General features: G+C 41.3%; 1 protein-coding gene across 2 annotated transcripts; it reads right to left on the bottom strand.

The window, feature by feature from the left end:
* Positions 1–1,039: 1,039 nt before the first annotated feature.
* LOC147881121 (ultraviolet-B receptor UVR8-like) lies at positions 1,040–14,309 on the bottom strand. Of its 2 annotated transcripts, none has more exons than XM_087402307.1 (12): positions 14,129–14,309; positions 13,833–13,977; positions 13,686–13,737; positions 13,545–13,577; positions 13,398–13,458; positions 13,100–13,215; positions 12,664–12,749; positions 12,366–12,567; positions 11,952–12,005; positions 1,883–1,993; positions 1,725–1,781; positions 1,040–1,630 (listed from the first exon to the last, which is right to left on the bottom strand). In XM_087402307.1, the coding sequence occupies exons 2-12, from the start codon at positions 13,961–13,963 to the stop codon at positions 1,382–1,384; spliced, it is 1,152 nt and encodes a 383-aa protein (XP_087258433.1). In that variant the 5' UTR covers positions 13,964–13,977; positions 14,129–14,309; the 3' UTR covers positions 1,040–1,381. The 2 variants fall into 2 exon arrangements, with proteins under 2 accessions (XP_087258433.1, XP_087258434.1); XM_087402308.1 differs by having other exon boundaries at positions 1,041–1,630; positions 13,660–13,737.
* Positions 14,310–23,473: the final 9,164 nt, after the last annotated feature.

Below are 23,473 nucleotides of genomic sequence, written 5' to 3'. Positions count from 1 at the left end.
ATAGTTACTCCCCTTGATTATTGTGAGACTTAGTTTGTATCCTCAAGTTATTTGGATTAGTTTTCTTCCTTTTCGTAGAGTACCTCTTATAAAATAGTTTTTACCTCTATTATACATTGCTGGTCACCCATATGCCTTCCAAGTATTCATTGTGTATCAATATCTCATATTATTAGTTATCATTAGTACTTGGACTTGATAATAGTAATACTTCTTTCTAACTATATGTTCATATAAACAAGAGTGTTTTTGGCATTCCTTGGATACTTTCTTCAGCTTCAAAATGAAGGATGCAAAAATCCTCGTAAATGAGAGTCATTCACCTTGGATAATGAGAAAGGACAAGTCTCAATGTGTGAACACCTCAAGAACGTGAATGCACTGTAGAAGATTGGGTATCATAGTCCTCCCATGATACTTGATCAGGCAGGGAACATATAGTAAGGAAAATCCGTGCCTCTTCAATTGGCAAGAGGGTTTGTCTTGAAGAAATCCAAGAGAAATCTTCTTCTATGTGTCCCAATTGTTATATGATTGGACACACGAGAGGAAATGCCTGAATAAATTGGTTGATGGATCAGATGGGGAGCTAAAAGTAGAAGAGAGTGCTACTCTTACACCCAATAGACATGTACACTCACTTATGGCAAGGGAGTGGCTATTATAGCAGCCCTACTAAATGCAACCAGCAGCTATTGAAGGGGGTGTGGACCTCAACATAAACCCATCACATCTATGCAAAAGTCTTTGTACGGAATCTCTGTGAATAATGATGAAAGCTAGCACATACGTTCTCTTCATATACACCATGACTCCTTGTGAAGACAAGATCACTTCATTTGAGTCTCTTCGAAGATGTAGTTCTAAGCAAAGAATGTAAACCATTGCCACACACTGACACTTTGAAGAATCTTACCCACCAAATTGTATCCCTTTACATGGTTAAACAATTTTTTTCTGGACAAAACAATCCTTTAACAACTTAACAAGGAAAACCAATCTGCAGACTTCACCTATAGCTTTTCTAACCTCTATGTCTACAGTGACAGAAAACAATCATTTGAGACTTTTAAAAGTTATACTCACACAAAAATCTACATGCAAGGCTGCAGAAGCTTCTTTTGGAAAGCTGAACCACCTTGGGTGCAGCTGTAGAGCACAAAACAAATGTTTGGATCAAACGTTCTATTGTTTGACATTCATGTCTCCTCATCATGATCGATCCAAATCAAGTAGGATATATGATTATCTGAAATGAATGATTCTTTGGGACTAGGGCCTGTTAAGTGTTCTTAAAATCTATACAAGGTTCTTGCACCCTCATACTGCAAGTGTGATGGACTTACTATCTTCCCACACGTTGTGGGATGTATATGAGATACTAAACCACTTCTGGACCCCAGGAAGCAAGAGCCAAAGAATGTCTTCCCCCACATGCAATGTATTTGACCAACCAATGACCAGAGCTATCCCTGCTGAACTCACCTCTACTGTCATTAAAGTGATGCCCCCTTCCATTCATTGATCCAGCTGCCTTCCTCCCTCCTAAAAGCATAACAGGTACTTCCACAGGATGTCCAGTGGTAACAGCCAGGTCATAACCCAAGCGTCCATGATCAGCTCGTCCAAACTGTCAAATCAAATCATGCAAGGTTTCCATCAGCTATAAAACTCTATCACACAAACTTTGAAAGCTAATGAGTTAGGGCATGCTGTGATCTTACAGAGAACATCTGCCCCTCAGCTGATAAAGCCACCGAATGTGTCCCACCACAAGAAACCTTGAACAAAAACCTTCAAAAGTCAGGTCTCTCACATCCACTAGTTTATTAAGTGAATTTGTAAGCCAAAAGCCAAATTTGTTTACTGTGATCTTTCAAACCTGTATAATAGTCTCCCCAGCAAAAAGCTGTACTTTTTGAGGAACCATCTTACTGCTCTTGTCATCCCCAAAACCCAATCTGCCATGCTCACCCCTGCCCCATGCGTACACCTGTTGCCATCAAGAAACAATTCTGTAAATTCCAGAAAACTGTTTTGCCTTTGAAACTAAGCCCCCTACATTTGATCTGGCTCTCTATATGTATCACTGTAGCGGGAGATAGACTACTCTCTCTCCTGCTCACTACTCACTGAACTGTGACAATGATGCCCTCAATACACAAGTGATGCTGTGAGTGAGAGAATCAAAGGGAGAGAATATAGCGGGCCTCCAAAGAGGAATTTATAACTGAATGTATGAATGCCCAAAGGGCTGAATACAACTGTATGAAGGGATGAAACCCTTATGGGACATGAGGGGCTCTCCCAAACCCTGGAGTGTGGACCTATGGTAAGTTTCCTTTTCATCCTCGCCATTAAGTGCCCCCCCCCCCCCCCCCCCCCTGATTTGGATCATGGTGAGTTGGAACATGCACAGACTTCATGATTGGACACGACAGTAGCCACAGCAACTGATACTTCATCAAGAGTTGCAAAGGGCTTTGGTAGGACGAACAGTAGATATTTGATTCAGGACCACATGTTCTAAGTTGCAGACATCAAACGGTGGTGCCGCTCCTCCTGAGGAGAGGACCTCAAGTGTTATTTCCAATAGTGGACACGGGCTAGGGAGTTTGAATTTTAGTAGCCTAGTCTCTCATCCTAGATGCACTCGATCAAGGACAGCTTATTGGAAGGCATGTGATTTAGATTGGCCTACGAATAGGAGACTCCAACTTCAAGATCCTGAACATTTATGCCCTTGCTGGTCAATAGCAGCCTCTTTTTCTGGAGGTGGCTTACATAGAGCCTCCTAGACGTAAACTCTTGGATTGATAGAGGGGACTTTCACAATCTAGAGTTTGAAGAGGATAAGCAAGGTGGAGCCTCCTTCTTGGCGATGCCCTCTGCTAAGCGGAGTACTTGGGAGCATTTCATCTTCACATCAGCAATCATGACTCTTGGAGGGGGGCAAAGTTTCCCAGCAATCTCCGATACTCCTTCCCTACCCAGCAGCAGCATGATGGTCTGCTGGTGAGACTTGACAGATTTTACATGGGGGATTAGGCAGGAGAGCCACAAGTATTTTCACAGTGACGACAATGTCATATCACTCCCCAATTGTGAAGCACCTAGGGCAGCCCATTGTCCACAAAAGGGGTCCGCATTCAACAGGCCATAGCAGCAACTAGAAAGCCCTCCCTAAGTTGGCCGGGCTATTTGGGTAGCAGATGTCATTCAGAGGAGCAGTGAGGAGCTCCAAGCACCGACATCACTCTAAGAGAGAGAGAGCTGTATTAATGTCTTCAAGAGGCCTCACGGGCCTATGAGACAAAGTACAATCAGCAGAATAGCTCGTACAAGCCATTGTGGCTGAAGCAAAGTGCTCGCCAAGGCCCTTGATGAGTGCTATGCTAAGCTAATAATCTCAAAATCTCAAAATACTGGAGCAGGTAAATGCCAAATACATATCTAGGAGACATGGAATCTCTCCGATGAGACACGAAGATGTCACGTATGTGCCGCTGTCAAGCCGTCTCTCGTTGTGACGGGGGAGTGGTCTTCGTGATCTCTGTATCAACATTGCAAGAAGTCAAACTTGCAACTACATAGATTGATCAGCGAGAGACATCATTTTGCAAAAAAAGGGGGTTCAAGGTCTGCCCTTTAGGTTGACCAGCCCTTTGAAGAAGATATTGCAGCCATTCTATTGAGGCATCCAACTTACATCCATTTTACAGCAAGTGCAAGTAAGAACACACTAAGCATGTCGGATAGGTGCTGGAAGTATTGAGGTTGCATCAGCTTTGTGCTAAGGCCCAGCACATGCACTTCTATGTAGAATATAATGGGCACATTGTGGGCCAAAATGGGATAAAAGCGGAGCCCTCAAAGGTGAAATGTATGAGGGCATGGGACAACCATGCAACCCCAATCAGCTGAGGATTTTTTAGCGTTGCCGGGTAGCTTCTCTCACAGACCACATGAAAAACGATGCCTTCTTGTGGTCGAAGGAAGGACATATCAACTTTGAAGATCTGAAATCTTATTCACAATCACTCATTGTAGGGAAGATGCCAGCAGCCAGTGATTAAACAGAGTTTCGATTGATTAACCAAAGTTTCAATTGAGAAAATCTTTGGAAAGTTAAGGTAAAATATGTCTCAAGATGCTTGCCATGCCAGCAGTTGCCGGGCAGCTTCTCTCACAGACCTCTTGAAAAACGATGCCTTTTGTGATCAAAGGAAGGACAAATCAACTTTGAAGATCTGAAATCTTCTCTGAGACACGGCCTAATGTTGGTATGTCAGGATGTTTCACAATCACTCGTTGTAGGGGAGATGCCAGCAGCCAGTGATTAAACAGAGTTTCAATTTATTAACCAAAGTTTCAATTGAGAAGATCTATGGAGAGATAAGGTGAAATATGTCTCAAGATGCTTGCCATGCCCGTAGCATAAAGTGGACATCAAGCTACTGACTGATTTGTTATAGACACTGCCCATCCCAAAGGGCAAGGGGACCCCAATCACCATGGATTTTCTTTTATCGGCTCTCTTTCATAGACAGGGGACAGGACAACATTTTTGTTATGTACCTAGACACTAATCCTCATATTAGTGGACTTAATCTAGCAAGGTTAGGGAGCCGTGTTATTGAGGAGGGGACCCCTGGGATTAGTGAAAGCAGGCTAACATGGGACTAGAAGACTTGAACACTAGCAAAGGGCCAGAGCCATGACGCTTTCCATAAAGCGGGACGCACTTCTATATGAGAGTGGCCAAGGCTATTGTGTTGGCATTCAGTGTGTACACACCACTGGATGGTCTGGTCTACATCTTGAGCCTAGATACCTGCCTTCTACATGGCAGATCACGAGATGCTGTGCCAATGGTTCCTTGGGAACGGATTTTGGTGGTATGGGACGCCAAAGCTATGGGCATAGGCTTGTTAAGGTCTGATCTCTAGCCCACGTGCTCGGGGGTGGCTGGGAGGTGAGTCGCCTGCTGATTTCCATTGAGTTTTGCTGATTGTTTTTGGACTATGTTTAGGGTTAGATATAGTGGGATGCAACTGTCGATATCAGAGCAGCCCTCGACGCGAAGGACTCATTGCAAGGTATGCAAGTGAATGCTGTCGAGCATGTGTTCTGGTAGTGTGATGTGTTTGTGCAGGTTGCTGAAGTGCCATGAGGTAGAATTCATTGTGTTTTATGAAGCAGCATGTAGAGAACTGTTCGCACTAAGAAAAACCCCAAAGGTGTGTTGAACATGCTTACACAAGGCGTATCAAAAGGGAGTGAATTTAAGTGCTGGTTGTTCAAGAATAGATGGGTGTAATGTCATAGCAAATTTGCTGGAATAGGAGGGCAGCGAACTGGTAAAAATCAGCTCGCAGCTCCCTGGGTATCAGTTCGCAGGTCCCTGGTGTGCGTCTTGCTGTAAAAAGATTGGATATTGAAGGTGCATTCCACCTGTTTGTGATTCTAGATGGATTAATAGAACCATCCAAAAGACAACAGGATCTTCTGTACGACTCACATAAGTCGTGGCCAGACCAAAATAGAGTGATATAACAGCTATGCACTGCCAGGAATCATGGTGAAACGATTGTTGCAGAAGGTGCAGACTTACATGTAATTTCGCTGCCATTATGGGGTTTGAGTAGTTGGTGGTTGGTCATCTAGGAGTGCAGCAGAGATTTGCTTGCTGATTACAGATCTGCATGGGCTGATCATGGGTGGAAGATTGCAAAGAGCAGCACCAGTTGGGCCTATGACCAGGAGGTGAACTGGGCTGAGGAGCTGCAGACTTAGCTCACAGAGGGCTGCCTACCTAGGCTGACACACAGGGCAGCAAAATTGAGAAGATCATTCTGGACAGAAAGTCTACAGACGCTCAAGGTGGAGTACACGGGCTAGAGTCTAGAGATAGCCGGCAGATAGGAAAAATACCTTGTGGTAAGATCAGAGGACCACACCATTGGTGGGACTCTGAATCTCTCTCTTTTGTATTGTGTCCATATCTTTGGACGGAAATATATTATTTTGGTGGTTTATATATCTGGCTGGTTCATTGTCTATTGATGAGTCTGCACATCATGTGATGCACATTAAGTTTAGAAGTTTGTGATTCCACACCCCACACCACACTGTGTGAGCTCCTGGGCTATTCTATCAGTCTTCCGCTGTGCGTACCCTCTGTTGGTCGATTTCTAGCTCCCCTTCGCTACTTTTTTCCCATCCACCCTCCCTTCTCAGTTCTACAGCGACATGGCTACCCAGCTTGCGATGCTAGAGAAAAAGATTAGGATTCCAGTATTACCTGCCTTTCCAGTGGACCATCAATTGGACAGGAACAATTACGGTGTATCTCCAAGTCATGATGGAGTTAGTCTTGCAGTCATATGATCTTGCAGACTTCATCGAGGCCAGATCCCCTTGAAGCAAATCTAGGGATCCTGGAGCAGGAGAAGACTGAAAATTAGCTCAGCTCTGTTAATTAAGCACATAACGGTAGCCAAAGGGATGTGGGAGCACTTGGCATTCTCCAAAGAAAAGGGTCTCACTGGAAGTCCGAATGAGAGTGTTGGATCCCACAAAGTCATCATCCATGCGGGAACACATCAACAAGCTCTAGGAGCTTCAGCAAGAGATCCTTCAGGCAAGAAAGGATATACCATCTGAGGACATTGGCCATTACGTTGCTCTCCCACCTGTCTTTTCCGTACTCCGCATTTTATTCATCCTTCATCACCAATGGGAGGATGAATAGGCTTACTTGGGAGATGATTGCCAATGCAGGATCCCAGACACTCCAATTTTTTATCCTAGTGAGCAATCATTGTTTCTGGAGCACATGTGGTTCATAGATTTGGTGTCAGTCTACCAGATTGGACCTCAGAGGGGGCTTCACGAGGTGCTGTATAGCTCAGCAATGCTGTAGCCATCCAGGTGAGCAGATGTTGCAACAGTGCAATAAAGGACCAGAGACAAGAGGAGTTTACCATGTCCAACATGTGCTTCAGTGGCACACCCAGCTTCCTAGAGATGATGCTACATGCAAGAGCTGAGAGGGGGCAGTTAGCATTTCCTCCCTGTAGCTGAGTGAGGGCCTTTGTTGTGGGTGTGCCCGCCCTATGTGAGGCTAGAGTAGGAGGGGGTTGGCTGTGTACCTGTGTACCATGAATTCCTGGAGGTTCCAGCCTGTTCCACGTACTTGGAGACTACACCAAGGTACTGTCATCATACAGTGCATGCTACGGAACAGTGCGGCACAATACGGCACTGTTCAGGATCCCCTAGGACCTGTTTTGCTGCCACGATACCTGCCCCTAGGCTGCACCTAGTGAGCCACCGTGGGGGGCCAACCAGGCCACCCCCTAGGCTGTAGACCCGACCTGCTTGGTCGGTTACCAGGCCCCATCAGCCGGATTGTGGGTAGGCGTACACCGACCTGAGAATTAGCCCCTTTGACAGCCAGTTGGCCTGTCTAAAGGTCCGACTGCATGGGGGCCTGGGGCGATATCCCTTGCAGTCTCTCTCTCTCTCTCCATTTTGCAGTTCAGTTTGCTCTCTCCTTCGTTGTTCATTTTCTGCTGCACTCTCACAAATCACTGGCAAGTGCTCGAACCATACACGCAAATCATTTACACCTGTTTGGACAGCAAATTGCTATTGCAAACTACATTGAAGCTACAGCAAGAACTAGGACCTGTTCTGGACAACAATTATCCTCCATATAGCCTCTCTCGCCCTCTCTCTTTATAAGCGCATAACTTTGCGCAGATTCCAGCCTGTCCTCTCTCATCTATTTGCTGAATTTTCCCCTTCTTTCTAAGATCCCTCTCCTACTCTCGCACCCATGGCTGAAGGAACCTGCATGCATGAGGAGGCTACAGCTAGTATGCCACCCCTTGAAGAGCCTCATGGAGAGGAGGGTGATGAGATTGATAACCTCGTGACGAAGGAGCAACGTTCGGAACTGAAGGCCTACTTCAACACACAAATGAAGGACTTGAAGGACTTGATTGATAGGCTGCAAGATCTGCCCATTTTACGAAGATTGACCTTGGTACCGGTTACCACCAGATACGCATAGTTGAAGAATTCATCTATAAGATGGGATTCTAAACTAGGTATGGTATGGAAATTTGTAATTGTATTCTTAGACAATATCATGGGTGTACAGCCATTCTCTCGACAAGCACATTGAGCATCTCCGCATTGTGTTAGCAACACTAAGGCGTGAAAGAACTCTTATACGTGAACATTGACCATGAGAGGATTCAAAAGGTATTTAATTCGTGCCTTCCTAGGATTCACTTTCTTAGGGAGTCAGTGAGGCATTCCTTTGACAAAGCTTCTAAAGAGACCTGGACTTCAGTCCAAGAATCCTAGCTACTCGAGTATAAGCTTGATAAAGCATTCCAGAGTCTCAAGTTTAAGGTGAAAGAAACACCTATATTGGCTTTAACGGATCTTAGCCAATAATTCATGGTCGAGGCTTATGCTAGTTGATTTCGCCGTAGGCACAACCTTATTCCAAGAGGACTAACCTATAGCTTTTGAGAGTAATAAGCTAGATGATACTCAAAATTGATGGCTTACTAAAGAAAAGGAATTATATGCCGTCATTCACGCATTGTAAACTTGGAGACATTATCTATATGGAGTCAAATTTGTTGCATTGATGGACCATCAGTCTCTCAAATACATATGTGATAAGACTTGAGTTGAGGGAAGAAAGGCACGGTGGACAAAATCAATGCAAGGTTTTGATATGGAGATTTGACGTCAAAAGGGTAGCTTGAACAAGATTGTTGATGCTTTGAGTCGCATTGATGAGGTAAATCTTTGAGTTTTAGGAGCTGACTTCTAAGATTGGTCCAAACACAGGCTCCACATAAATAGACCAAGACGAAAGGATTATACCACATGTTCAGGTGGCACGTGGTTAGTTCTACATTCAAAATGGCTTGTTATTCCGAAATGAAATGGTTTGCATTCCTAATGACGCAAAAAGATCTTATATGAATGTCATGACGCTCCAACCACACATCACACAAAAATTTAGTGAACCTATCACAAACCTCTTTTAGGGACTTTCCACAACCCTATTTTGGCTCATTCGGGCCCCATTTCGAAGCTTCTTCGACGACCTTTCTCCCGAGCCTCTCATCGACCTTTTCGTGGTTTCACACACTATCTAAGGTGCTCATTACAGCAAGGAATTGCTGTCCATTTCTCTTTTCCTACACCTCTCTCCAGGGCCAGTCACCATGCCACAGAAGCGTGCCCCTCGTGATATATTGCATGACAGTGATGAGGTTGCTCAATGAGCAAGTGCCTGCCACAGTGGTTGCATCCACTAGTGGTACAGAGGTTCCTTCCACTCAGCCTCTCTCTCCTACATCCCGGGAAGCGCAAGCAACGCAAACACAGTTTTTGGATGCCCTTTCCTCTATGCTCCAAGGTGCTTTCCACCAAATGGGACAGGAGTTCAGCCAACAGCTAACCACAACCATGGCTATGCAGGATACCGCTCTTGCCCAGATGGGATAGCAGATTGGTCAGCAGATCACATTTGCTATTGCTTTGCAGGATAAGGGTAAGCAGCCCGCACCCCAACATGGGGATCAGTCAGATAGCCATGATGAGTTCTCGGGCCCACGCAGAGGGTTTATGGCTGATGCACGCCGTGCCTGAGCATGTACCCCAGCATGGAGATTACACTGATTTGGGTGATGCTTTTTCTATGCTGCACAGCACTTTCTTGACAAATACCAAGCCACCTTTTAGCTCACAATTTCTTGCTTCTACGCAGGCTGGGCCGTCTATATTGGGCCGACCTTTGGGTATGCATTCATTCAGTATTGCACCCGTGAGCGTGCTTGGATCTGGTTTTGGGTTACAAGCCAGCTAGGAAAGAGGTCGGTCCTCTTCTCAGGCTTTTACCGCACCATCTTTTCAGAGGGATGCCTGTGGAAGGCAGACTCAGCCAAGGCTGCATGTTTCTATGGCTCCATCAATGAACACCTTTAGTCAAACACAGCCCGTGCATCAGGCTGGTGGTGTTACTATGCAGCAGAATGCTGTAAATGGGCAGCAAATGACCACAGACGATATGCTCTCAGATGCCTTACGCTCTTACAGAGCCTTTCCTGAGAAAGTGCGGGATGAGATGCCGTTTCCTCAATATGTGAGCCTTAAGCGTGAGGAAGCCCGACGTTCTGGTGGGCACAATAAGCAATATGCAGCCAAGGATGTGAAGGATAAGCTATCGGTGCATAAGTTTAAAGGGGACACTCACACTCCCATTGAGTTGGAGGAGTGGCTCACGAAGCTGGAAGACTATTTCCGCTTCTACCCCAAGTCTGATGAGGAGAGCATCATTTTTGCAGGTATTCATATGTAGGACTATGCCCACACATGGTAGCAATACATGAGGGATTCGCCTCAGAGACCAACCACCTCCAAGACTACCCCTATCTCCTTCCGGGCTGATTAGTAGTTGCTGTTTGCTGCACCGTTTGGACAGCCAGGATGTAAAATTTTGCCGGAAGGGATGGCTGTAATGAAGCGGGGAAATGGGATAATTTAGAGGCCCTTTAGAGGGATTTTAGGTGGGACATGTGGAGGGACTATATAAGTCTCCATCCACCACTCAATGTATACCTTTCGATGTGACATCTAATCCCATCTACTCCCTCCTCCTTCCTCCTACGTGCTGCCTACTCTCTCTCCCAATCTCCCTCTATCTCTCTCTTCCCCTCACTCTTTCTCTCTCTCTTCCTCCCCCTCTACCCCTTCCTCTCCTTCTTCTCCTTCATCTCTCTCCCTCCTACCAATTCTACTCCTTTCTCTAATCTGCCCTTCCCCCTTTCATTGCATGTTTAAGAAGTTAGGAACCACGTTAAGTATGAGTTCCACTAATCACCTAGAGTGTAATGGGCAAGCTGAAAGGTGAACCGGGTCTTGGATATGCTTCGAGCATACATCTCTCTAAGAAGCCATCTGATTGGGAGAAGTACATAGCTTGCGAATACAAAAGGATTAAGATGTTACGAACTGAGTTGGTAGAAAAGTTATCCCCTACTTACTGTGGAACCTTCTTAATCTTGAAAAAGATTGATGAGGTTGCATATAAGCTAGAATTGCTTCCACATGTACAAGTTCACCAAGTCAATCATGTCACTAGACTAAAAGAGGTGCTGGGGCTGGAGACAGTCTTGTTTCTCTCCAAGAACTTATGGAAGTTGAGGATTTGACCCATGTTCCACATGAACCTGGAAAAAGTTATCGATTTCAAGGAAAGGAAACTTAAGAAAGGTAGACTCCGGGGTTCAAAGTTGAGCAGAAGGATAGGTCTGAGGAGGACTCAACTTGGGTGTCAATTGAGTGTAAACTCTTAAAAGAGAGGAAGGATGTTATGTACCTAGATGCTAATCATGGGGTTACTGGACTTCATCCAGCAAGGTTAGGGGGCCCTAGGATTAAGGGAAGCAGGCTAGCGTGCTATTATGTTGGGCTCGTTGGCCCAAGTCTTCCTTACATGGCCATGCATATGACTGGCCCATTGTGCACAACCAATGGCTCTGATTGGTGGCCCACACTGTAGAAAGTAGGCATTGTGATCCCTCTCAAGGCCTTCATGAAGATACATCCGTACTTGTTTGAGGCTATCTAAATGTATTTGATACAAGACGTTAACGTGTAAGCATGGAACAGTAAATTCTTCGCAATAGCAAAGGTGACATTCCTACAAGCAGTTAGGCACACCATCTATTTATCCTATCCAAAATCTTATTATCAACTGACTTAAAAAGATTCAGCCAGCATTAGTATCTGATACACTTGTGATACTTGAAGTTATTCACATCATTATATGAACAATGAAAAAAGATGCAATGGTGACGCTTTTAGCAATATATTTGCAGGCAAACTGACAGTAGAAGAGGTAGCCCTCTCACCTCCCCATCAGGAGTCAACGCCATTGAATGCCACCCACCAGCTGCAATATCTATCTGTAAGGAGCAGAAATTAAATTAAATGTCATTACTTGATTTTCACCGAAGGTAACAGCAGGCTGAATAAGCCAATCTAGAAGCCTCATTGTTTGACCAGAGGCAATCACAGAGTTTCCTGAAATTGACCGTAATTGAAAAAACATCTGCAAGAACATTAAACGTTCAAATGGCAGCAAGCAGTGATTTGAAAGACTCCTTATGTGCACTCTTCAAACTAAATATGGGTTAAAGGACTAAACAATCAGACCTTCACAAAGAGAGAATTAGAAGACACGTAGCCTTAAAAGAAGGGCCATGTCCACGCTCCTCGAGAGGCAAAATCAAAAAATGGTCTGACCAGATGAGAAAGAAAGAGACCATCCTAAGGCCATCCAAGCCCTTGACTGGAACCGGCAGAGCTCGTGGCTGTGTGTCTCCTGTTCCTAGTTGACCATATTCGTTGTTTCCCCAAGCCCACACTTCACCAAATTCCAAAAGCGCTAAGTTGTGGAAAGCACCCACTGCTATCAGCCTCACGTTGTCAAGCCCCTGTACTCGCACAGGGGTGGAAATTTGTTTTCTGTATACATCATTCAAATCTATTCCAGAGTAAGCTTCTAAAAAAAATTACCAACTTTGAAATACAGCATGCAAGACCTCATGTGCTAACACTCACATATCACCCGGAGGCCAGGGTTGCCCCCAAGTCCAGACGTGTCCATCGTCTGTAAGTACCACTGAATGGGTGCCTCCTGCCGCCACCTGTGAACTCATGGTTTTGAGTGAGCAAATTTATGTTTGATTAACTTCCATCCACTGAGCATTTGCAAAGACATACTCTCGTAAGAGACCATAATATTCACCTATGCCAACAACTGGCATTTCAGCATCTTATAGGCACATTGCCCACCTTTGTTATTTTGTTTCGTCATGCTAGGTGTCAACGACGATAACTTCAGGCGTTATCTAATCTTCTTGAAATCCTTCTTTGAAGATTCTAAACGCAGGACTTCACAGGACCCATCTGCATCTTTTCTCAACACACCAATTGGACACCAATAACTCAACCAAGTTTCTGGGCACAACAAAGTATAGTAGGTATGGCCATTTACCTGACGGACACACAGATGGGGTGCACAGCGTTGAGGAATGACTATGTCTCGCCTTAAGACTTTAGTATCTCCTTTTTGCTCGGGTTCTTCCGCACATTGTCCATATTCATTTCCACCTGCATATCCAAACACCCTTGCAATTACAGGGTATGAATGTATCAGACTGTGCCTACATTCCATGTGACAAAGTCTATAAGCAAGTTTTAAGTTGCGTAGGTACTCCTACGATATCAGATAAGGGGAAAAGGTTTACAGCAGTTCGGGCTTGCAAAAAGAGAAGTAGATCAAATGCACATACCCCACGCGTAGGCACGTCCGTCTGCGTCAACGGCTAAGCAGTGCCAGCCACCAATAGCCGCCTAAATCAATTGGCTATATGATGTTAGCAGATAAGGCAATCCTCTTAAGCCAAAAGCTGCAGATGATGGGAACAGAAGCCATATACCTGTACGATTTTAACATGAGCCAGAGCCTCGACCTATACAGCAGGACCAAATTATCCGTTAGCACCCAAACAAAAGACTAACAGCAATAAGAGCAATCCGGCCCCTTCTCCGCACCTGACTCGGCGAGCATTCAGTCTTACTTTCTTGTGGATGACCAAGGGTTCCACGTTGATTCCAGCCCCACGTAAAAAGCTGTTTTTGTTCCAAACCCTCGGTCAGTGAGCAAGAGAACAAGCTACCAGCGATCGTCCCGACGTAATACGACCAGAGATAAAGAAGAATGTTACCCTCCCATCTTCACAGATGGCCAGGGAGTTCCTGCTTCCAGCGACCACGGACGATACTTCCTCGTTTGCCAATACCTCGACTTCACAGACCAAGGGTTTATCCCTGAGATCCCCGAGCCCAAGCTGGCCATCCTCCCCCGCTCCCCTAGCCAGAGGATGCAAGCAAACAAGATGTCAAACACAGTTTTCCCGAGCACGACAAAAGCATTCCAGCTTCAGCTACAGCTGGTAGCACCCTGCAATGCTTGGAAAGAGCACCAAAATCGGAGCATTGGCGTGGGGGAGAGGAGATTTACCACGCGAAGACGACGTTGCGCGGCATGATATTCGATTTTCCGCGGTGAGTGAGGCTCAAGAGGTCGCTGGAAAGCTGGTGAGAAGGAGGGGCAAGGGAGGGGAGGGCATGGCGGATCAGAGGAAGCGAGAGGAGATGCAAATGGAGCTGGAGGAATCGGAATTTCTTGCGCGAAGCGTGCAAAAACGGAGCTGAACAGTGTGGCCACGCATCAAAAGAAGCTTTTCTTTATGGGATTTCTCTTTTGCCACTTGGCATCACCATCTCTTTTTCTCTTTCCTCTCTCTCTTACGTAGAGTTTGATTCTCACTCTTCTATCGAGTTCATTCATTCATTCATTCAGTCTCGCAAAGGGTCTTAGGGTGGGTCTACTTAGCAAATGGGCGGGTTTACGAGTACCTGGTCAAGTTGACCAGGTTAGTAGCACCGCACGGGGTTAGGATTGAGTTATTGGTGTGGTTAGGGGAAAAGGCGAGGTTAGTTTAGAGTCAGTTTAGGGTTAGTGAGGGACCTTAAAAACCCGTTTAAGGTTTGGGAGGGTGTGCCCATTATGTTTTGAGGCGCCACCCTCATCGCTCCCTTCGCCCACCCTACTCATCCTCTTCCTCGCCCCGCCTGCTCTACTTCCCCTCCTCCTCACCTGCTGTGCTTGCCCTCCTCCTCCTCACCCGCCCTGCTTACCCTCCTCCTCGCTCCACCCGCTCTGCTTGCACTCCTCCTCGCCCGTCGTGCTTGCCCTCCTCGCTCCGCATGTAGCACTAGTGTCGTTGAGCTGTTGCGTTCCGTCATTTTCGTGGTCCTGTTGCGCTATTGTCATTGAGCCGTTCCATTTCGTCATTCTCATCGTTATGTTGTGCTATTGTCATTGAACCGCTCTTTCAGAGCTATTGTGCTAGTCCTTCGCTGTGTAATCGGGTTGAAAGGGTCATAACATAAGTTTAACGAGCCCCTATATAAACGAGCATGCAACAGATCGTTGTTGTTGCATGTCAGTTATGAAGGGCAGATTAAAAGGGCCTTCTTTATGTGGTGTCATGTGCTGTGTGGAGAGTGATAGAAGTCGGTCAGATGAGCTAGCATGAATAGAGTCAATTATCGAATACCGTAGAAGGTCGACTGTTTTAGAAGTTGTGATTTCGGGATTTTGGTCATGAGGTATCTATCACCTATAAAAGGATGGGCAGCATCATTGTAATGGTATAATCAGTTCTTGCCTTACCTCGCTTTTGCATTGGAGTCTGCAGCCATGTGCTTTCGTCTTTGTTCGGAGCGTGCTTCGGAGCGTGCAGTCTTTCGATTTCATATGAGAACTCGACTTATTTCAAGTATCAAAGCAAGTTCTTTGGTTGTGATGTCAAGCCTTTACGAAGTAGACATGTTAGACTGTGCTGAAGGTATTTCGTCTTGCTCTTATTTTTTTCCTTCGTGAAGTCTTTGGTATATCCGCGTATGTTATCTGGGTTTAGCATTGCATTTTTTACCTCCACAGTTGAAGTTTTGATCGTTTTAAATTGCTTGCTTGACAAAAGTGGTCTATATGTTTACTGTTTGAACTCGTCTCTATATCTGTGTATCTATCCCGTGTTCAATGCTCTTTTTTTGTCGCGGCGTTTTTTTGGCCCTTGGTTTGCTTGATAGAAGCGGCTTGTATATTTGTTGTTTTTCTCCCGAGAAGTTGCTTTAATAAAAACGTATGTTTGATGTGTGAAGTTGATTTTATATATCCATATGTTATCTGTATTTAGTAGTCTGTTTCTACCGCCACACTTCCAAGACTCGATTCTGTTTATATCTTCTTTGTTAAACTTGACCTATACTTTTTTTCCTACACACTCTGCTATCCGATTTTGAAGATTGTTGTTTCATTTTGTACTTCCTTCCCATTTTATATTGTCTGAGGGTCTCGTACTTTTGGGAGTTGCTATTCCATTCTCTTTCAAAACTCCTTATTATTTGCTATCATTCCGCATTGCTACTACTATATTTGCTTCTATTTTGCGGTTTTTTTCATTAAAGAATTGATGAGTCAAGCTCAAGCTGTTCTATTGGTTCTGTTGTACTGTCTCTTTCAACGTATGCTTACTTGTACTACACTGGTGTGTAGCATAGATAGTGTGATATGGAAGTGTGTTTGCTTGTGACATCACAATTATGTCTTCCAGAATCTTTGGGAGACATAATAGATGGACGGCCCGATATTTCTAGTTCATGCCAATGTTTCTCCTTCAATGAAGAGATTTGTAGAAATCATAGGACACTTCGATTTTGAAGTTGTTAAAATTAAATGAGTCTTTTAAAGACTGAATACCTTGTAGCAGTTGCTGTTATGAAAGAAAACTTGTAATTTTCTAAGTATTTTCTCAATAGATTTATTTTGATTCATTGATGAATTAGTATATTTGTTTGAATGCTGTAATCATCATGAAACTCATGGTGCATTAATTTAAAAAAAATTTCATTCTATTCTTCCTGATAAATTAGTATAAATATTATAATCATCATGAAACTCATGGTACATTAATACATAAAAAGTTTTCATTCTACTCTCTTCAGTTGTACATAAGCTTATTTGTCTTAATTAATTTTTGGAATGCCAAGTTAGAGTTATGTATTTATCAAATTTTATCATTGTGAGAACTATAATTTTTGCAACGTTTGTTTTCGTATTTTGTTTTATTTTATTTCATACAAGCAGTAAATAAGTACTAGTGTTTTTATTTTATTTCATGATGGCAGTAAGTAAGCATTATTGTACATGCTTGTACCCCCTATTTTCGCCTGTAGCTGTTGCTCAACATGGTGAATGTATTTTTTTATAAACTCAGTCTAAATAGTAATTTTAAAATCTTACTATAAACTGTTAAAATTTCAAAAATGGAAAATCGTAATAGATTTATATTTGTTAATTTCTAGTGTCTTACCATAAGTTCAAATTTATAAATCTAAAGGATTTACTTTTTTTTTTTTTGTGTGTCTAGCTATAAGTTTAAATTCAGAAATGAAAAATCATAATAAATTTAAGTTTGTTAATTTGCTACTAAATCTATGTATAAGATTTGGAATCTTAAATGAAGTATAAATCTTAATTTTTAGTGTCTTGCTATTAGTTTAAATTTAGAAATGAAAAATCATAATAAATTTAAGTTTGTTAATTTCCTACTAAATCTATGTATAAGATTTGGAATCTTAAACGAAACACAAATCTTGGTATATCAGTATAAATTTTACAAGCTTACAAATGTTAAAGCACAATTAGATAATAGCAAATGTACACTCTAAATTTTTCATATACAAACAACTGTGTATTAGACTGATGGTAATTTCGAACAACATATGTTATTTTGAGTGAAAATTAAATCATAGTTAGTATAAATATCCTAAGTACACAAATCAAAAACCATCACAACTATATACTTTGAACTTTGAAAGAAATGATGGTAATAAGGACATGTGATGCTTCAGTTTCTTTTTAGTATAGCATAGTTAGTACTGGTTAATATCAGATCCATACTTTACTTCTTTTGTATCTAAGCAACTTTTAATTATTTGTTTGTTTAGTACAACGGTAATGTCAAATCAATGCAAAGATAAAAGCTTGATTAGCTCATTGATAGTAATCAGCGTTCAAAATCAAAGTTTCTTGCAATTAGAAAGGAGCTTGTTAAGTATAAAACAAAAGCCAAAAAGATTGTAAAGAAACCTTGGTACTATGAAAATGCTAGAGCTTTAGGTTTTTTTGAATTTATAAGCACACACATGCATCTATATAGTCAACAGTAGTTTATACACATAGCCAGCCTTGTATCTACATAGTTTTTAAGAAGTTTATGCACAACATGCATCTATATAGTCAAGAGTAGTTTATGCACATAAGCCAGCCTTGAATCTACATAGTTTTTAAGAAGTTTCTAATATGGATGCATATTTTACATTTTGGACAAACAAATACTTTTATTTCTTGTGAAAGTGTATCTAATACCTATGCTTTTTCAAATCTGTTTGTAGTTTAAAGCTATGTATATATGAAATTATGAAATCATGATCTAGAAGGTATTTACGTTAGCAATTTCATTATGATCAATAGGTAGAACTTTCAAATTAGCATCAAATTCTAAATTTATGGTAAATATGTATTTAAGATTCACATAGGTATTACAGTAAGGACGATGCAGTAGTTCCCGTTCAATCTCATGCAGAATCATCAAACTTTCCTGTTGTAACTATCAATAAGAGCTTTGTAAAAAGAATGTACGATGAGGTAGATTTTGGAGAAGACAAATGAGTAAAATGAGAATCTCCAGAGGAAGATAAGACTTACCATACTTTAACTATAGAATGCCCAGAGAACGTGAGCATTGAAAGTGAATACTCACCTAGCGAGAGGCCTTTATTTATTCACATGAAGTGGACCTATCTGTTAAGAATGGAATATTCAAAGGTAGACTATTGAATAAATACGGTACCTGGGCTTTACAAAACATCAATTACCCTAGACTTAACTGATAGAGAAGGTGGTGGTTGTATAACTCTCGTGATAGGCAAGGTTTACTATGCCGATTTTGTTAAGTCATTGAATATAGGGGATTGTATTAAAATTACAAACTTTTTAGTTTGTAATAAAAATTCTCGGAATGATGGAGGAACATCTGATTTCACTTTGGTGTTTGACCCCTCGACTTGGGTTGAACGTTCTGAAATGTTTACAATTGATCCAATTTTCGTTTCAACCACTAGTATTTGCGAGTATAAAGAAGATTGTAAAGAGATAATTAGCAAGGGACAAGGGAACTACTTGCCACTGGCTACAGTTGCAGTAATAGTAATTAAGCTTGGAAGCTGCATGCATCAAATGGATGAACTTATTGTTGGCAAGACAACGAAGATGTAGATGATCTTATTACGGTAACTTGTTGTTTCAACCTGTTACATCGTAAATCGCAAGGATATTTCTACCCTCAGACTAGACAATATAACATATATTGTTACTGCAGCAGCTAACTTTTTGGAACAATCCGTGCTCCGATTATGTCAAGATAGTCGACATATACATATTTAAGACTGTAGGTTTCTGTCATTTTGTCCTGAGGAACATAGGAGCAAAAAGAAATAGCCAGCCTATCGCATTGAATATGCTTGATCTGACTATCATGGCACCTGCTCGAGTTCTGTCAATTTTTGCAAAATTAGCATGAGTGTTTCATCGGCATATACAGCAGATCGGCTATGGGAACCAAGTATTATTTCATTTGTATGCATTAGTGTATACTAGCATAAAACAAAATACAGTTAAATAATAGTTAATACTTATTATCTTATATTAATATAGGTAAGCAGCGTCTTGACTATTACGGGTCTAAAATCAACATTGTACGAGCTTGTTTGCATGCTCTGTAAAGAAGGCAAGATCTTAAAGGAAAACACCATAGCTTGATGCTTAACATGTGATCGCATCACAATTTTGGAAAAGATTCCTAAGGTAAAGGCTCTTATAACAAGCTTGGATGGTGCAACCATTGATGTCACGCTGAAGAGCACATGGGTTGATAGGGTTTTAGATTTACCTCATCCTTTAATAGAGTCACTAGAAGATAACACACAGTTTCTAAAGTCGAAATTGTTCGATCCACGAATTGAAGGAAGATTCCTAGTACACATGCACGGGCCTTGTTGCGGGCTTTATTCCTTTAAGGCGCAATGGTGCATGAGTACCTCAACAACCAAGCATACAATGTACTGCATAATACTTCCATTGTACAACACAAGATCAGCAATTCAGTTTGTTTCCAATAGAGTGATAGCCTTTAGTCTTACAGCTAAAGTTTCCTTCTACACATATTTCAAGCTTTTCACTGGGAGTGTTCTTCGCATATGAGAACACATGAGCTTGTAATTTTGCTTCTTTCTTAACATAGTAGCACTCACTGCTACATGTTGCTTTGTAAAATGCTGTTTATTTATTACCAAAAAAAAAATTGCATTTGGTTACATGTTATTCTAAATACTTTAACACAAGCTTATTGTTTCATCAATAGAATTGTGTTACCATAATAAAGTCAAACTAATCCCAATGTTAAAGTCAATCTTACTTTGGTATCTTTTCAAAATAATATTGATAATATTTGGTTATGCTTTTAATGCCTTAAGTAGTTGTTCTTAACCAAATAGTACTTCTGATTTAACTGGTAGGTATATTGTTACCTTTTAGAATATTTTTAGCCCACCACTATTATTTATAATTGAATAATCTAAGTACAATTTCATAACACATACAATTTAGCGCACACATCCTACAAATGTTATTTTGAATATAACGATAATAAGGTGTTTCCTGTAAGAAAATAGTACGCAGCGGAAGATAACAACAAAACGCAAGTGCACGATGGAAAGCTGGAGAGAATACAAAAATTCTGATATACCAAACTGCTGATACAACTGATGGTTGGTTGTCCACCCGTGCGCTCTACAGACAGAGCTTCGATGGTGATCTAGACAGATGTTGGACGGAGGACTATGAGCGTGAAGAACTGGTGATCTGATGATAGGGGTGGCCACTATTATATAGTGTAAGTCGGTTGACGGTCGGCCTTGTAATAGGCAGTCGGCCTAATAGACAGTCGGCCTGGAAGACCAGCCGACCCTTCAGAAAACATGCTGGGGGCTTTGCCCCCAGACCCCCACCGGGGTCCTGCGCCCCCCGGACCCCCTGCTATCGGGGGGGCTATCGCCCCCCCGAACCCCCCCTTTTTGCAGACGGGTATCTACTCTTGGCTCCTAAGCCGTCTCATAACCATCTGGTCTACTCTAAGACCCCTTCCAGTGTCTAAACTGGGGATCCCTCCCAATATCTGATACCCATCATGGCTTCTCCTCATATGGGGGCCTTACAACATTAGGTACATAGAATATTGGTGGGTTACATGAGAGGTGGACATTTGAGCTAACTCTAACATTTCCCAATTAGCATAAGTTTTGTGTATGAACTAACCAATTTCATTTCCCACATCGAATAAATACTTCCAGACAAGCCCCCGGTATTATTTTTACATTATTACTAAAACTATTAAACAATACTTATATCTTCATTACTATTATAATGATCATTATGCACATAAACTAAAATCTTCATTATCTACTACATCTTAATAAATATAGTACATAGTTAATTACATGATTGTTTTAAATATTAACAACTGTTTATCCAATCAACCATTTCGTTTTCCATATAATAATTTTCATTTTATTATATGCTTTCAAATCCAACTCTATATGCTCCAAACGAGAAACACTTATTACAACTATAATACTATAGTATTAGAAGACTATTGACCTTTCTCGACAACTTAGTCTTGCTCTGATACAAACAAATTATTCTAACACTCTTTAGAAAATCTTCAACACACTACAATCAAAGAAAACAATATGACAAGTCACCTACTCTGACCAAATGAATATTGACACATAATTCCTTGAATTATATCCACAAAATAAGTGCATCTTCCTATGTATATCTTACATGTTTAAATGTCATATCACACCAGAAGCATTACGAAGAACAATGCACATCCAATGCATAAGAATTTTAAAACAACCTGAATTCGAGATAGCAAAATGGGGTCAACAATTTTTTAACTCTAAGTTATTTCAACAATTGTACCCCAAAATAAAAGGCATTACCTAGTACATCGAAGAATTGCTACATAGTAACTATTACTATTGCATCAAAGACTTATTCCTGCAATATGTTCTCTTTTATACATTTGGTTTTGAATTTGAAATACACCATTTACACATGCAAAATAATGTTGCCCCTTCTAAAATAACACAGTCTATACAAAACCCACAAAAAGTACGAGTTCTGATAAGTAATCCAGATATGTTAATCTTCCTATGTGCAATGAACATGAAAATAACAAAATATACTCGTTGGACCAAAGACATGGGTCATATTCTAGAAAATATCATCAACAACAACACACGCATTTCCCCCGAAGCAATCCATATTGTAAATTAGAGATTCCCACAAGCAATTCTCCGTATGGATATTGTTAAACGTAAAATTTTGAGCATTCAAAAAAGACAAAAAAACCCAAACAACAAAATATAAGCATGATTGTACTAATCAAAACAAAAACCAACACAATCAACTACAGGAATACAATGATACAACAACAACAATTACACTCGAACAAAACTTGAACTCACAACCAAAACTAGTAACAAGCAAACGAAAACACACATGCATAATAGATGGATGTATAACGCTACAAAAATACTTCAAAGGATTTGGAACTGCTTTAAACTTTGTTAAAATATATATTATCTCGATTCGAGACACTCCAAAGTACAAATTCTTCTCATGTGACTATCTATTATTTAAAAAACAAATAGCATATGCAAATGAAATCATACACATTTGGATAATAAGCAAAAGATGGCACAATATTCCTTTTGAAGAAAAGACACGTTGTGTTTGTAGAGAGTGTAAGACAGCTATAAAATCGAATAGCATGCCAAAATATTTCATCCCTCATCATATACAACGAAACTCAGAGATAATAAATGTAGTAATACTTAATGACAGTGAAGAACGATTAGTTGCCCCTAGAATAGCATTCACTCAAATAAGAGAATTAACTTATGGTGGTCAATACGGAATGCATGGTAGCATTGTAAACGTTATGTGTGACACAACTAAAGTACAACATATCTTACCAAGATTTATTAATGATGAATCATCGATAATACTTGGAATTTAAAAAAAGCTACAATATAAAAGCACATACTTAATTGGAAAAGTCGGACCAATTGTTCTTATGTGAGCGTTACATACACTCGTTCAAACACCACTGTACAAATCTAACAATGTCCAAATCAACCAACAATGGTCACAACATTTAAAGGAGATCCTACGTTCACAAGAAAACATAGAAGAAGAATACAATAACCAACAATCCTGGTCAGATGACACTGATGAACTTTACACAGACACTCTAATACATAACATTATTACAGCTGAGCAGGTTATAGATTACGAAATTGATATCAACCACGTAGCCCCTTGTGAAAATAATAGACCATTGGGCCTCTTTCAGGACAAAAATAGTGAAGAATTAAATTTTCCTACACTTTTCTTTGGGTCAGAGAGAGAGATTAAAAATCCTCGACTGACATATCAAGATATTGCAAAATGAGAATTAACACATAAATCAATTAAGTTTTCACAAAGCATACCTAATCTATTTTTCAAATCAATTAAGGTTCTCATTAACCAAGTAATACAATCCATTTGGGTATGACTGCGCAAAGGTGCACTACAAAACAAAGTTCTATATGCAAAAGATGTTTC

Source organism: Dipteris shenzhenensis, chromosome 31 (assembly GCF_047967505.1).
Source record: "Dipteris shenzhenensis isolate YYH24624 ecotype China chromosome 31, Dip_SZ_1.0, whole genome shotgun sequence".
Classification (NCBI taxonomy): domain Eukaryota; kingdom Viridiplantae; phylum Streptophyta; class Polypodiopsida; order Gleicheniales; family Dipteridaceae; genus Dipteris; species Dipteris shenzhenensis.
The sequence above is the reverse complement of the archived record's forward strand: the minus strand, read 5'-3'. Positions and strand labels throughout refer to the sequence as shown.

Excerpts from the sequence above, each read along its gene's own strand:
- LOC147881121 (XM_087402308.1), bottom strand. The coding sequence starts at position 14,154 with ATGCCGCGCAACGTCGTCTTCGCGTG. Across the intron at positions 13,978-14,128 it reads CGCAACGTCGTCTTCGCGTG|GGGAGCGGGGGAGGATGGCC; the intron begins GTAAATCTCCTC and ends TCCTCTGGCTAG. Across the intron at positions 1,994-11,951 it reads CGTTGACTCCTGATGGGGAG|GTGTACGCATGGGGCAGGGG; the intron begins GTGAGAGGGCTA and ends TGATGGCAACAG.